At 36.5% G+C, this 16,989-nt stretch overlaps 1 protein-coding gene across 3 annotated transcripts in view; it reads right to left on the bottom strand.

Moving 5' to 3' along the window:
* The window catches only part of NELL2 (neural EGFL like 2), a 381,417-nt gene that overhangs the window by 228,000 nt on the left and 136,428 nt on the right, over positions 1-16,989 (bottom strand). For all 3 annotated transcript variants that reach the window (XM_035707259.2, XM_025477348.3, XM_049102609.1), the window contains 6 exons: positions 7,670-7,843; positions 7,484-7,580; positions 5,040-5,112; positions 4,787-4,869; positions 3,698-3,826; positions 2,125-2,227 (listed from right to left, as the gene is read on the bottom strand). In XM_035707259.2, coding sequence (XP_035563152.1) covers positions 2,125-2,227; positions 3,698-3,826; positions 4,787-4,869; positions 5,040-5,112; positions 7,484-7,580; positions 7,670-7,843 — 659 coding nt within the window. The remainder of the gene's footprint in view (positions 1-2,124; positions 2,228-3,697; positions 3,827-4,786; positions 4,870-5,039; positions 5,113-7,483; positions 7,581-7,669; positions 7,844-16,989) is intronic.

Here is a 16,989-nt window from a genome sequence, read left to right as displayed (position 1 = left end):
TCTCAGCACATATGAAAACCTCAACAATTGAAGCAAGTTAGTAAATGGTTATTAAATTTAGTTTAAATATTACTTTTTCTTTTATAAAATTAGTTTTTACAAACCTTTCAGAAGCATATTTCCTAAAATATTTTTACTGACTGGTTTTTAAACTGTGCATGTGGAAACACATTCCCAAATAATTTTTAAGAATATTTACCATATGAACTAAATGTTTATTAGGAAAAAAAAAATCTGTGGGTATTTACAGAAAATTTCTTGCTAGCTCTTGTAAAATGCTGAATTCATCAGAATTAGAAGTACTTTGAATACTCAAAATACAAACAAATACAGGCATAAATCCTCTCCATTCCACAGCATTCATTCACTGACTATAACCGAGGAGACAAAGTCACTTTATCGTTAATACTTTTAACCACAGAAAATGAAAGACTCAAATAAATTATTTTGGCATTTCTTCAGTGATGTTGTAATCCTCTCACTGATTACTTACTTGCAGCTTTCTCTATGATATATGAGACAAACAGAGCTGATTTTCAATCATTAACACCAAAGTCTGCCAGAAGCACTTTGCATTAATAAATCTCAAAATATTTTACCATTTCATTAAGTCTAACTGCATGTTGTTGGGAAGATTTCAAGCCTTGTCTGATTTAGTAGGCAGCTTACTGTTGGTAACAGAGACAAATGGTAAAATCAGAATTGAAATTCACTACTTCTGACTAATGCATCTATCATGATGGTCCATTATTTCAATCAGCCTGTCTCTAATAAAATTGACATCACTTAATGCAAATCTAGTATATTCAGGGGTAACAGTGTAGAAGTACACGTGCAAAAAGGATAAAAGAAGTTAAAGCAAAAAGTCTGATTCTTGCTATTGTCATGTGATAAATACAAAGCCTTATAAAGGGTCCTCCTTCCTCCTCCCTGCAACTGTCTGCAGAGAAAACTATAGAACATCCCCACCAGCTTTCAGATACTAAGACAAGTTCAAGGAAAAACTCAGATGACTCCTCACTGAGGAAATTAGCTAGTGACACGTGTAAGGAAAACTGCATCCAGTCCTTCCTGGTTCAGCCGAATCTACTTGACTAGGCTAATATGCCTTCGTGAAATGGATTGGCTTCAACGTAAAATCTAATAAAATTAAATATAAATGAGCTCCTGAGGGAATTAAATCAATGGACTACAAAGCGACTTCCTGATTTTTCCCTGATAACTCGTCACTTCCACCAGCAGTGGCACACTGCACACTGTGTGAGCAAGAGGAGAGTATGGCAGTGGTGATGGTAGCAGAGTGAACAAAAGCCCCAACTCAAGCAACCCTTCATTCTCCCCCCTTCTTCCCCCCTCCCCTCCTCCCCTCCCCCATGGCTCTGTCTTACTGTGTGCCTGTATGACCACACTGCACTCACACAGCCCTGGACATTCTACAAACTACCACAACTCACTTTATATAGGTTCCTATTCCTTCGTATGAAAATAGCTAAATTTTAAACGCTCCTTTAACAAGAATTTAAGGACAATCTTTTAAAGTGTAAGGAACACAAATGCAACAATTTGTTATTGAATGAATGATAGAGAACTCATCAGGACAGCTATGAATTTGGAGAGCATTTCCTGACAGAAGTGAACCACAGGGCTACTAAAAGGCAAAAGAGCTTCCTCACTCAGGAGCGTGAGCTTTTTTTTTATGAATTAACACCACGTCCCTGTCCCCACTGGACGATCCTATGATAACGTGCTATCGAAGGCCACTTGTATCATGGATTTCCTTGGTCACCGTGGCTGAGTGCGGACCATTCTTAACCTATTTTGGAGGTATTTGTATCTAGTATTGGAATAAGAGAAATGCCTATGACCAAGTTTCTTACATATCTTTCCTACTACTGTCACTTTGCAGAACAGATTCCGCCAAGAAAAAATTTTCTTGTTAAGTATAGCATTTTTAAATGGAAAAGAACTGATTAAACAAAGTACAGAAAGCATTCTTCCTATTTGCATTAGTTCTAAAAAGCTTTTGTCGGTTTGCCCAGATCAAACCAATGATGGGTGAATATTTATTAATACAAAGCTTTACTTTTGCCAAAACAAAGTATTCATCATAAAAGTTGTGCTCACATTTGCATTCCTTACAGCACTTGCCATCCACATATGCAAGAGCCGACTTAAGTGGGCAGTCAGGAACCGGGCAGATCAGAGTTTCACACTGGATGGTTCCGTTCTGAGAAGAAAGCAATATTTAAAGAATTTCCAAGTTGCAGTTTAATAGCCTAGAAGTATTTTTTAATCTGTTTCTTAAGTTTCAAACTCATCACATACAATGTCATAAACACCACTATTCTCCGTGGTTATTAGACAGTAAAACCCGTAATATAGAGACCCACAGGAATAGAATTGGGTCCTAACACAGTTGGTCAATGAATGGCTCCCCTCTCTGTCCAGTGATGACCCTACATCCCCCTACGGTTCTCTCCCTTCTGTGGTGAGGTGGATGAGAACGTGGGGGAATGAGGAGCACACATGGACAGTGAAACAGCAGGCTAGGGGTAAGCCTCATGCCTGCCCAGATTACTCACAAAATAAGTACCTACAAACCAGGAGATTTCTGGAATAGCTACTGCCACCCTGCAGATGCAGTCTCAGGATCCAGAATCTTCTCATGGATATTTAAGCACCACCATGAGGCAGTGCTGACAGTCACCACAAGAAGCACCAGACTGCAAACAGGATGGCAGGGAATTTACTTCCTGAAGGTCATCCAGAACTCCTAGGCAGTCAGCTGCTCTCTAGTCACCTGGTTGACCTCAGTATACACATCCTGCATGTTACTCAATTCGATTTTTGTTCCCCGGTTGACCAGGTGGGAAGGCCTTAGTGTTAAAGTGCCATAATTTTGGTAGGGAACAGAAATCATATGATGGATGCACACAAACATATGACTATTTCAGAGGTATCTTTAACATTTAAAATGCAAGATATTCTGGTTTTGAAAAAAAATTGATGAACTTGGGGAAATTATTTTTAAATGCTAATTCACATAGATCTCTGGCTTCTTTCCAATAAATTAGTTTAAACCAATGAATTCGTGTGAAATTTAAAATCTAAAAACCAAATTAGTCTGGAAATCTCCTTTGAAAATGAACCTATTTTTGAAATAATGATGCATTAAATATTTTACTTTATTAGTGTGCAATTAGAGAAATCATATTTATTTAAATCCTCTAATTCTTATTCCACCATATTAGCAAACTTTTAAAGATTGCTAATTTAAACTCTGTTATTTATTCATATGGCCCAATGTGATCACAATATTTCATGCCGCATATAACTTAGTTTTATTAAACTGTGTTAATAAACACATGAGGGGAAAATCCCTCAAAATGTTAAGGATAACACATAGAATCCTTTGGGAATCACCTTCACTAACCCAATTTAAATGGCTAACTTCATGTGTGCACCAATAAACTTAGACTTTATAGCATTCCTAAGCCAGAATCATCTTTACAGGCTAGCAAGCGTCTTTAATAATGCAATACTCAGTTCTTTAGATTTCACTGGGTTGGCTGGCACTTTAGTGTTGTATCTTGAGGAAGTGGGTCTTGAAATTTTCATGATTACATTGTTTTAATAAATTTTTAAAGAGTGGGGGCATCTGAGTTCCCTTAGCTTGAACTCTCAGCGGAAGCCGTACCAGGCATGTGCAGTTCTTACAGCCGTCTGTCCAGGACTCAAATTCTCGGTAGGTGGTTCCCTTCATGGTGCAGGTCCTCTCACAATAGCACTGATCCAACCTATTCATTCGCTGCTCAGCTCGAGACAGCTGTGGCACAAAGGAAGGGGTTCACAGTGTTCATCATGCCAGCAGCACAGAAATGCAAAATACTTAAGGAGGCACTGGATTTATTTTTCAGCACGTAGTAGTAATGATAGCTGCACCCATCTGTTGTGGTCATCAATATATTTAAGCCTATAATTTTATTTTATTTATTTATTTATTTATTTATTTATTTATTTAATTTTATTTTTTTAAGCCTATAATTTTAAAGAAAATCCCCCCTCTCTTCTTCTTGAGGTAAATTTGGTTCTCACGTTTGAAGAAAAAGAGAGCGTGATTTAGAAGATATACATGGGGGCTAAGTAAAAATGGCATCACTCACAGTGCTGAAAAGCAATTTCCATTTTTAAAAATGTTCAATTTCCAAAAAAAATAAAAAATAAAAATAAAAATAAAAATGTTTAATTTCAGGCACATGTTTACTTAAGTGAAGAAACAAATTTCAGAATTTCGGTAGTATCAGAAACAAACCCTTGATGTACGATACAACTGCAGGTTCTCAGTAACTACTATTCAAGATGACAACAGTTTAGTGGAATTGATAAACTTGATACATGCTTAGGACAGTGAATAACTCTACAACAGCAGTACGTGGTAGAAAGCATCCATGGGACCAGTCCCTTGACATTATTCTAGTGTCCCTATTCTTTTTACAATGCCCTCTCACCTCCATCCTTACAAAGAAAAGCTAAATATTAATAAATGATAATAAAAACTAAAATAAACAATAAATCCTACTGTAAGAAGTAGTGTGAAAATCAGGTAATCTGCCTAATTTCTGATTTACCGAATCATGAGCAGAGATTTAGATTCAATTCCAGCAAACACTATAGTATGAGAAAAGTCTCAAAGGTGAACATTTGTGGTTATATAAGAAAAAAAAAAACTATAAAGAACCTCAAGGATTTCTGAGTTCTCCACACAATATTTCTAAGTAGCTTTTACCTTAGCTGATGTTTTGGCTAAAATGTCCTGCAGCTCCATGATTTTCTGCACGAGTCCATGGAAGTCATTGCAAGTTGGACAAGCTGGAATTACAAACACTACATTGGTCAAGTTGTATTTATAAGGAGGTCAATCTAGTTAAGTCCATGCTGACAACTAATATATGGGACTTCCAATTTCAAACTGACATTCTGGACAAAATTAAGCAAGAAGCACACTTTCCATCACACAGTGCAAGAACTAATGGACTTACTGCGATTAAGATCTGGGCACTGAGCAATAAATCCTTGGGGCATGACAAGTAATTGCACATCTTGCATTATACCCTGTGTGTGAAAAATTTTTAAAAAGATATATTACTTCCATCTACCCAAATTATGTTCAATAGTCAAGCTCATGAAGGAAAACATTACAAGATAGACTCACCAAGAACTCTGAACAACATCTTTTTGAATACATTACTTTTACTTCAAACCAAAGGGAAAGAAATACATCAGGCAAAATGGATGATTACCCATGTACTCTCCTATTGATAATATTTTTAAAGCCTTAAGATTAAATGTCAAGATATAATTAAGAGCGAATAGTCATGTTGTTTTGAGAAGTTATTTTTAGTTAGCCACTAGAGAAAGGCTTGAAAATGACCTTTAAAAATCAACCCAAAAATCACTTCTGGTTTCGGCAACAGTGAAACTGATACCAACTTTAAATTAACTGCAATCATCAAAAAGAAAGGGATAGAAAAAGCTGAGTCATAAGAGAAATACTTATTTGAGCATTTCTCATTTTTCAGTTGGATCTTTTAGAACTAATTTCTCAATTTATAAAGGCCAATAGATTCATTAAACAGCTGCCACAAGACTTAGTGACAAGTCCTTAGGAGGACAGAAAGTTTAGAGTGAAATTTTTAAACATTCCAGCTGGAAATGACCCCTTTTACACAGAAAGACACATCACATGTTTATAGGTAAAATTCACATGTATCTTTAGTCACTAAGGCTTAATTAGCTTCCACCTTCCTGGGCTCTTAAAGCAAAGGCCAATGGTAGTCAAAAATGACCTCATCAGACACTTCAGCTGTCCTTTTCATCTACCACCCCCCTTTCTTCCGGCATCGACTATATATACATTTTTAATTAATATTTCACTTCCTTCCTTTGAAAAATGCAAAAAGAATGTCTAATGACAGGGTGACAGTGCCAACATATTATCAAGACAATTTTGAATGCACCTACAAAATATACCAGTCAAATATTGGTCTATATCTCTACATGTTTAATCTAATTAATAGCACAGTGTAAGTAGACTGTCAATATGGATGATAAATATTTTAGCATACTGTGTGGAACTGCTGGATCTGTTGTTTGCTTGGAGTTTAGATTAAAAAACAGCTTCTATACAAGCTCCTATCACTTGGAAGCAGCAACATGAAAATACTGTTACCATGTACAGTTATAGAGTTTGTGTACTGTACAACTCTACTGGACACCACTCACAGCCTACAGTAAAAATTACAACCCCTAGAGTAGTACACATAAATGATGTATGAGAAGGATTCTAAGGCCACATCCGGGTTCCATGGGAAAGGCTGCTGTGGTTAAATAGAGGAGAGACTTGACATCTACAAATTTGCCATCCCTTACATGGCAAATAAGGGCTGATTATTTAGGATTTGTGAGCACTGAATCAATTCCTCATGGCTGGCCTTGGGCAAGTCACTTAACTCTTCTGAGTAGGTTTATGCGCAGGTAAAAGAGAAAAAAAAAATGAGCCTCCATCAAGGCTAGTAAAACTAAGATTCAAGAATAACACATATAAAGTACCTCGTTTCCCCAGGTAACAGTTTAATTAAGTTTGGAAAACATCTTCTCAGGATTACTGAGCTTACTTAGAACACAATTTCAAAATCACTGGTACCTACTCTACCAAGAAATCCATGAGTTGGACATAGTACCTATTATTCTTCAGTTAACAACCATTCACTGAGCCACTTCTATATTATGGGCACTGTCTTAGTCCCTGGGGGAAAATGATTACACTATGGGCTTGTAGTCAAGCAGTTTTCTGGACTTTATTTCTTCATCCTTAAGATACAGAAATTTAAATGAGATGTCTTTTAGATCATCTACAATGATGAAGTTCTATGGAGTGTGTCTCTAAGTAGGCACTAAAAAAAAAAGATACAAATTATGACTGCTTTCTAGTTTTGACAGATTCGTGCATATATATGTATTCCCTTTTCACTATGTGAAGTACAAAAAGACCATGAATAATGAATATTGAAAAGTTCTCAATCCTCTATTATTAACATCCCTGTAAAAGTATCATCAAGGGTTATGTTTAAGTGGTGGATGGTATATTAACAGCTTAGATATTTATTACTTTGAATGCCTAATCTCAACAGTGATGTGTTAGTTCCCCTCCCAACTGCCACTTTGTGATCATCTCTGTCATGTCTAGAGATCAAATTTATTCAGGAAGAAAAGAAAACACTGTAGGCCAGCTAAATAAACCACCAGTGTAAAAAAAAAAAAAAAAAAAAAAAAAAAGATGAAATAGAAAAAAATACAAATCAAATATTTTGTTTCACATCACAAAAAGCAAAACATAATTTTCCATTAGAAAGCATTTATATTTATATGTTTATATATTTATGTTTTTATGTTTAGATTTATATGACCTTAGCCAAAAAAATACCTTAAAATATCCATGGGCATTATTTCTTTGTCCCAGCCAAAATGTTGTGCCCAGAGGCAAATCTGTGGAGGGCTTTTCCACCACTCTTTCATATATTCTGCAAAAAAGAAATATTGGGTAAGCAATGTGAGTTAAGAGTCATTTCTTGGAATCTTCCACTTCCTAAACTGAGCACATTTCACTTACTTATTGCAGTCAACGTGTAAAATCAAATGGGAGGCACTGATGGCTAAGGAGAGCTTGTGCCACTTGTCATCAGCCAAAATGTAAGGAAATACTTCCGTGTGCGGGTGGTGACTGCCTGAGCGATAATGCAGTCTGACTTCATTCCGATGGCCACTGCTTTCCAGTTCTAGGTACCTGCACAGAGAAGAGCCATATGGGGCCCATTGAAAATAAAGTTCAAAAATTACTGACATAACCTCCATCCCCGAAAAGATGGAGAATAGTGTTTTTCCTATTGCTCTCACTGAGTACAACTAAACATTATTTTGTAAAACAAACATAGGAAGAGTCTAAAAGATGGAGCAAAGAAAGAAAATCAGTGAGGGATCTTATGACCCAAGGTGCTGGTTTCTGAGGTTTTCTTTTGGCCTCATATATCCCAGACTTGACTGAAGAAGCGAGTAACCTGGAATACTAGTGAATGCAGACTTTCTCCTTTTATATATATGTATATATATATATATATATCCCAACAAAAGTTTGCTTTCTCTATCTAAGGTCTAGGAAAGGGGAAGTCTCATAGAAGAAAAACTTCCAGAAAATAATCACTCTATTCCAGCCAAACATCACAGAAAAAAACTGGCCCCATCCACAAACAGACTAGTAAAGCTCACAGGGAGCTTAGATTTCCATCATCTTGAGATATCCAACACCTTCACTCAGGTGGTAACAAAAAAAGCCGAGTAGAGAACCAAGACTTTAAACCTAGCCAGCTAATAATGAGGCCCCTGATGGCATCAGTGGAAAACATGGGGAGGAACCTGGACTACTACCCTTATCCAGCAATAACAAAGTATACTGCCCCCTCTCCACTGAGACGGTGTCAGAGAAGGTGCAGTGGAGAGTCAAGACTTTCACCATCACCCAGAAGTATGAGACCACCCGGGCTGCAGTGCCAGTAGAGACCATGTAGGGAACTGGAACTTCCACCCCCATCCAAAAATAATACAAGCTCCTCCTCAGTTCTCAATAAAAGGCCAAGTGACGAACCTCCTCACCTGAAAGTAACAAGATGATACTTTCCCATCTCCTACCGGATCAATATCACAGAAAATAGCTAAAACAGGGAGTTTAAATAAGACACAAGTCTCAGAACATTATACAAAGATGTTCAGGTTTCAAGTGAAAATCATATGCCATACCAGAACCAAGATCTCAGATTTAATGAAAAAAGACGATCAAAAGATATCAACACTGGAATGACAGAGTTGTTAGAATCATCTGCCAAAGATTTTGAAGACACACTGATAAAAACAAGCAATTACAAACATATTTGAACACACTTGAAACAAATGAATAAACAGAAAGACTACGCAAACAAATAGAAGAACAAAATAAATATATAAAGAAGAACCAAATGGAAGTTTTAGAACTGAAAAATACAATAACTGGAATAAAGAGCTCAAACGACGGGGTAAACAACAGAAGGGAGGGGATCATGAAAAGAATCAGTTTCTAATTAAAGACAGAACAAAAATAATCCAATCTGAAGAGAGAGAAAATAGAATGAAAAACAATGAACAGTCTCAGAGACCTAAATGATTACAACAAAAGATCTAACATTCCTATAAACAGAATCCATAAAAAATAAAAAAGAGAGTGGCCTGAAAAAGTACTTGACAAAATAATGGTTGAAAACATCCCAAACATGGGAAGAGACATAAGTTCACAGGTTTAAGAATCTAAGCAAATCCCAAACAGGAAAAATTAAAATAAATACTCATCATAATTAAACTTCTGAAAACTAAAAACAGAGAAGAAAATATTGAAAGCAGACATTAAAAGACAGCACATTGTGAATAGGGAAAGACAAAGTGGTAGTGGCTTATGCAGCAGAAACAATGGAAGCCAGAAGAAAATGGCACAGTGTTGTTCACATGATGAAAGAAAAAGCTGTCAGCTCAGAATCTTATACCCACCAAAAATATCCATTAGAAGTGAAGAAGAAATTAAGACATTCTCAAATGAAGGAAAATTACAATAATTTGAATCAAGTTTTAAACTTAGATGTTATATGTAAGGTTCTTAGTGAATATTGAAGATGACATGTAGAACACCTACCTCTACAGCAACTGAGGTGGAAAGAAGAATTTGGAAATTATAGGCATACAGATTACATTGAAAGCCATGAAGGCATAGCCATGAAGAAAGCTTGGACATTTTGAGGAGAAATGTGCAAAGCAAACCAGTAAGTGTGGCCAGTAAGATTAAAGGAGATAAAAATGAGAGTGGTGTCTCAAAGGGATGAAGAAGCCACTTCAAGAAAGAGGAAATAATCAACTGTATCAAATGCTGCTGACAGATCAAGTAAGATGAGAACTTAACCACTGGGTTTAGAAAAACAGAGGCATGTGATAACCCTAAAACTGTTCCAGCAAACTCTAGGGAAGAAAGTCTGCCCGAGAGAGAATGGGCAGAGAGAAATACGAGACAAATATAGACATTTTGAAGAGATGGGAAGATAGCTGTGGAAAAACACTTAGTCAAAGGATATCTGTCTTTAATTGGTAAGAAATACTACAAATGCTTGTATGCTGCTGAGAATAATCTTGTAGAAGAAGAAAATTAGCTATAATTGAAAGAGAAAATGAGAGTAAAATGGAAACCATAAAATGAAAAACAGATTAACTATACTTTAATTACATAAAAATCAAAATTTCCTCGACAAAAAGGATAGCATAAATGAAATTTTATAACCAATGGCAGTCTGTAAGACAAGCGGTGGAAGTCTACAAAACATGAAGAACACCTACAAATCAATAAGAAAAAAGCGACTCAATTGATTCACCAGTCAGAGTTGTCAGCAATCAAAATCACTACTAATATCCACTGTAAACAAGGATGTGGAGAAATAAGCATTTTGATACACTATTTATGGCAAAATAAATTGACCCAGACTTCTTGAAAGGCATTTTGGTAAAACGATCAACACATTAAATGTGCATACTCTTTACATCAGTATGATTAAAATTGATCCTACAAAATAACAGCACAAACTGGTAATGATATATGCAGAAGGTACTCACTGCAGATTTATTTAAAATAGTAAAAATCCTGAAATGTCAACTATCCTCTCATAGAGGAGTTATGACACTATCATATCCTGGAACATTCTATTGAAGAATAAAGTTCAGACATGAACCAATGCATAGTTTACTATTAATAAATGAATCAAAAACTATAGAAACTCATTTGATTTTTTAAAGATTTCATTTATTTATTCATGAGAGAGAGAGAGTAAGAGACACAGGCAGAGGGAGAAGCAGGCTCCATGCAGGAACTCAATCCTGGGACGGCAGGATCATGTCCTGAGCCAAAGGCAGATGCTCAACCGCTGAGCGACCCAGGCATCCCAAAACTCATTTGATTTGATAAAATTCTGTCTGTGTTGGTGTTTTATATGAAAAAAAAAAAAAAGATGAAGAAGCATATACACCAAAATGTTAACAGTAGTTAGTACAGGAGAATATAATCAATTAGGGGGAGAGAATGTGAAGAACCTTCTCACATATTCTTATATCCCTGAATTGGGTTTTCACTAATTATGTGTCACTTCTTTAATGTTTATATATATGATAAAAAGTTAAGTAGTCAAGAATATAAACCATGTTTAGAACTTATCAAAAATAAATAAAACTCCAACTTACATATTTTTTATCCAGAAGAAACCAACCAAAGAATCCCTTCTATATTATGTGATAATAAGTACTCATTATTTAATCAATTCAATTAGTAAATTCTATGATAGAGAGGTGTTTGTATTTAAAAAAAGAAATCAGCAAACACACTGCCCTGTTGCTATAGGTCTGTCAGTTCTTAACACACGGAGGCAAGAACCCTATTGCTGCTGTCAAGTAGCCTCCTCTAGATACTATTAGAAACGTGACACTATTCCTAAACTTGAGACACTAGAAGTAGCATGAATAACAATGAGGCTGACACACTAAGCCCTTCAAACAGGAACAACCCTTTAGAAGTTAAATATTTTACCAAAAGCTACATTTTCATTAGCATCACTCAATTTTTTAAAAAAACAAAATAGATACACAATACACAAAAAACCATGTAGTGAAGAGAAAAATAAATAACTTACAAGTGTGCCTAGTACATGGATAGTCTCCAATAAATATTAGCACTCATTAAGAGAAGGGAAAACAGGTTGAAAGAAGTTAATCCAAATCTTCAAAACCTTAAGAGATACAAAACTGCAGGAAGATGTGAAGTTGTATGAACATATGATGATTGTCTAATTATAAGTTACACAGTATCTTAATGAACACTGGGTCTGTTTTAACGAATCATTTTTCTTTTTTTTTTAATCATTTTTCTAATAACAGGCATATTCATTTCCAGAAGTCCACTGTCCCCCACTGGGTGACTGTTTCAGTGGGAGGCAGGCCTGGCTCACCCCTTCTCCCCTCCCATCCAGTCCCCTCCCCAAGGCTCAGCAGAACAGAGTGTTTAAACACCCCAGCCCTAAAGCCTCAGGATTCATATCCCAATACTCCTCCCAAGAGTGGAAAGTTACTTCTCCTCTCTGAACCTCATCTGGTTACCCCATCTGGTTACTTAACAAAATGGGGACATGAACTATACTTCAGCAGACATTGTAAGGATTTGACTGTGTTAATTTAAGAAAGCACTCAGAATATTACTCAGTACACACACAATACTCAATAAAGATAGTACATGTTAGTTATCTTTTTTAATTCAAAAAGTAAAGGTGTCAAATCCTCCCTCTTCTTTCCCATGGTACAGTCAGGGATGGGCTGATGACACACCCTATGCAATCAGACTCTTTCCTGAGATTCTTGAAGGAGCACAGCAAGGAGAGAACAGGGAGGCACCCACATGTGCTAGGGCAGCAGCATCCTGTTAAGGTCACTCTGCATCCTGCTTCCTGTTTCCTGGCCCACAAGGGTGCCTTTGGTTATTAGTTGTTCCAAATTCTGATGCTCAGGGATCCCATCAATTCTGTAAGCTGCCCCCTACCCCACCGCCTCCAAGGTCACCTTACAGCTAAGAACTATGACTGATATATTACAATCGTGACCACAGAAAAAAACATATAATTAGAAGAAAACATATCAACATTTTTAAAGCAATTATTGAGTGATAGAACTATGAGTGATGTTTTTAACCTTCTTTTTATTGTTCTTTTTTCACCTTTTATCTTTAATGAGCATTTATTACCTTAAATTGAAAATCACATTTTATATCCCAAGAAGATAATTTGTCACACCTGAATGTATCATGTCTTCCTGATTCATTATGTATAATTGTGAGAAGTAACTAAAATCATAAATAAAGCTCACTCTTTATAATAATTTATGCCCTTGTTATTCAAATATCCTTTGCATTGACAGAAATATAAACTAATTTAAGATTAGGCTTCAGAGAAACAGGAGACAGTGCCAGGACATCGTTCATTTTAACAACCGCCTTCATAACTCAAGATCAAAGGATGAAAATAAGGTCACGTCTCATCTGACAAAAAGGTTGCACAGGACATGAAATGAGAATTTTTCCGCAGCCTTAAATTAAACCTAAATAGAAGAACGATCAGATCATCTCAGTACACTTCTTTTTCAACTTGCAGTAGGGTTACGTGTTGATAAAGTCATCATAAGTTAAAAATGCATTTAATACACATAACCTACTGAGTCACAGTTTAGCCTCGCCTCCTTTTTTTTTCTTTTAAAGATTTTATTTTATTTATTCATGACACAGAGAGAGAGAGACAGAGACACAGGCAGAGGGAGAAACAGGCTCCATGCAGGGAGCCTGACGTGGGACTCGATCTCCGGTCTCCAGGATTAGGCCCTGGGCTGAAGGTGGCACTAAACTGCTGAACCACCTGGGCTGCCCATTAGCCTCACCTCCTTAAATGTGCTCAGAACACTTATTTCAGCCTACAATTGGGCAAAATCACCTAACACAAAGCCTATTTTATAATCAAGTGTTGAATATCTCATGCAATTTATTGAATACTGAAAGTAAAAAACAGAACAGTTGTATGAGTGCAGAATAATTGTAAGGGTATGGGTTGTTTACCCTTGTGATTGCACGACAGACTGGAAGATGTGGCTCCCTGCCACCACCCAGCATCATGAGAGAGTATCATACCACGTATCACTACCCCGAGAAAAGACCAAAATTAAACATTTGAAGTACAATTTCTACTGAATGTATATCACTTTCTCACCACTGCAAAAATTGTAAAAAAAAATGTCAGGTGAACCATCCTAAGTATAAAACTGTATATTAAGCTAGAAGCCAGTTGTTAGTCACTTGTGGTTAGCTACGTGCACGTCTCCTGCCAGATACACCATTGCAGTAGCTCATGGAAGGCACAGTTGCAAAGGAGTCATACGCACAGGCTCTGGAACTGAAAACCCAGCTCATCTTCTCACTACCACCTATGACCCAACTTCCGGCTACTTCAGTGTCCTCATCTCTAAAAGGAGTCGTCAGTGTGATAATCCATATAAAGCAAGGTATCTGCAACACCTTAATCACCCAATAAATGGTAACTATTTTATCATGTCAATACATAATCCCAATCATAAAGCCCAGCTTCTTACAGCCAATTCTGTGAATCACAAGCAATTTGAACATACTTTAGTTAAGGGAAAGAAGGCAGAGAGCAGGAGACAGAAGTTCCAGACAAAAACAGAAGATTAGCCAACTCACAGAAACTAGTTGACAGCACTGGTATCATACGGGCTCTTGCATAACCAACAAAATATGAGAAACAGATTTCAGTGGGAGGGCCAAAATTATCATCAGTTCACCAGCTTGCCCATTCATTATACAAAACTGTTCACCTTGCCACTTCCAGTGATTTCCTTAGATGCTGAGGGAGATAGAAGAGTGGGGAAAAAGTGTATTTGGGGGCATCCTTCATTAGAACCGTGTTGATACCATTTTTGTTAGTTTGCTTGTTTTTAACAGTAGTTAGGTATCAAAGCCAGCTGGTATAATGTTGTAATCGAAGAGGCCTCAGAGTCTTCCTCCTGTCCGCACTCCTCACTAACTGTGATAATGGGCAAGTGAAAAACCCTCTCTAAGCCTCAGTTTCCTCTCCTATCGAATAGAATAAGAGTTGTAACCTTATATGGTCATTGTAGGAATTGAACAAAATAAGAGATGTCAGCGCTTACTCTACACAGTTCTGGACAAAGAGTGACCACTCATGTCATGATTATGATTTATATTTCTTGAGACACACTATTTTTTTTTCAAGTTTTTTGGAGTTTTATTTTTTTAAATAATAAATTTATTTTTTATTGGTGTTCAATTTGCCAACATACTGAATAACACCCAGTGCTCATCCCGTCAAGTGCCCTCCTCAGTGCCCGTCACCCACTTACCCCCACCCCCCGCCCTCCTCCCCTTCCACCACCCCTAGTTCGTTTCCCAGAGTTAGGAGTCTTTATGTTCTGTCTCCTTTTCTGATATTTCCTACCCATTTCTTCTCCCTTCCCTTCTATTCCCTTTCACTATTATTTATATTCCCCAAATGAATGAGAACATATAATGTTTGTCCTTCTCCTATTGACTCATTTCACTAAGCATAATACCCTCCAGGTCCATCCATGTTGAAGCAAATGGTGGGTATTTGTCTTTTCTAATGGCTGAGTAATATTCCATTGTATACATAAACCACATCTTCTTTATCCATTCATCTTTCGATGGACACCGAGGCTCCTTCCACAGTTTGGCTATTGTGGATATTGCTGCTATAAACATCAGCATGCAGGAGACACACTATTTAAATATTACTAAATTATCAGGGTGGATTTGACCTTAAACAAGCATGAATCTCAGACAGAAAGTATTGTAATGAGAATGCATGCATAGAATGCTCATCTATGATACTCCATTAAATGGTCACCCAGTCTGTTTGAATGTATCCAATGACCAATGATTCATGATTCACTGAGGCCTGTCATTTAATTTTTATAAGACAAGGACCTTCCTTATAGTAAAGCAGAAAGGCAAGATGTTTTTTTTTTTTTTAAAAACTAAGATATTTTAGTGCATTTATTCCAGCAAATATTTACTACAGAGAATATGGCAGTGACCTAGGCCAAATACACTGAAGCTTAGATATCCTCAATAATAAACATATTATTAAGTGAAAATTAAGCTTAGCCATTTCAAAACTAATAGTAACTTCACTGTAAAAACCTTTCTGTAAGAAGAATGTAGTCATATCAGTGAGAAAAACAAAGCTGCTTCATGAATAATATAGCCAGAAGCCAAAATCACATCACCAAGGGGAAAGATCAGTGGAAAATGGAATTAATTCATGACTGAAGCCCTGGCATCCAACACGATGGCTTGAATAAAAACCTCTCCATCTTTCCATACTCGATATAACTGAGTTTATCATAAAATAAAAGGGAAATATAGTCATTTTTTAAAAATTGAGATAATTTATTACTATTGCTGATGAAGCAGCAAGAAACAAAGAAAATCTCTGAGAAACAACACTCTGAGCTGTGATCCTGGAAGGCAGGAGGATTTAGTGGCACTGGGTGCATTTTTAAACTATCAATTTGAGGAAGGCCTTATACAAGGATGGAGAAAGTACAGATACAATAAAGCACTAATAATAAGTGGGTATTCCACAGCACAATGGTATCCACAAGAGTCACAGAGTTTGAAAGAAGCCATGTAATAAAAGGTAGTGCCTATTTAATGCTAGGCTCTCATTATCTCAACTCTCTTGGTTGTGACCAAGGTCACACAGGTAGAAATTAGACAAAGACTGAAAAGAAAGGGTTCACGGAAGTAGAAGAGTCAGAGGAAATGAACCTTCCCTCTTTTATCAAGAATGAACACAAGAGCACATGATCCTAAGGCATGAGGAAGAACCTTTGGGGAATAGACTTCTCTGATGATCTGAAAATGCATACATGCAAATGTGTACAAAATTTGGTTGGCAAATTCTACAAGGGATTCATAAATCCCAAGAAGTCCGTTCAAGGACTCCAAGCTAAGTATTTCTTCACTTTAGGAAGGCCAAGCAGAATATGACTACTTGAACAAGTCTGACAATATGGTTTTACATATATATATATATATATATATATATATATATATATATAATGTTTCTGATATAAAAATAATAGGGTATAATTAGACAAAAAATCAGAAGATACACAAAAACATGAAAAAGAAAACTAAGATCACTAATGGTCCTGCTGGAAAGAGATGATTAATATTATCAGTTTTGCATGTATCCTTTGTAATCTTTTTCACTTAACCATACA

Source organism: Canis lupus, chromosome 27, assembly GCF_003254725.2.
Source record: "Canis lupus dingo isolate Sandy chromosome 27, ASM325472v2, whole genome shotgun sequence".
NCBI classification, from domain to species: Eukaryota; Metazoa; Chordata; class Mammalia; order Carnivora; family Canidae; genus Canis; species Canis lupus.
Note: the sequence above shows the minus strand (reverse complement) of the source record. Positions and strands in the feature narration are given on the sequence as shown.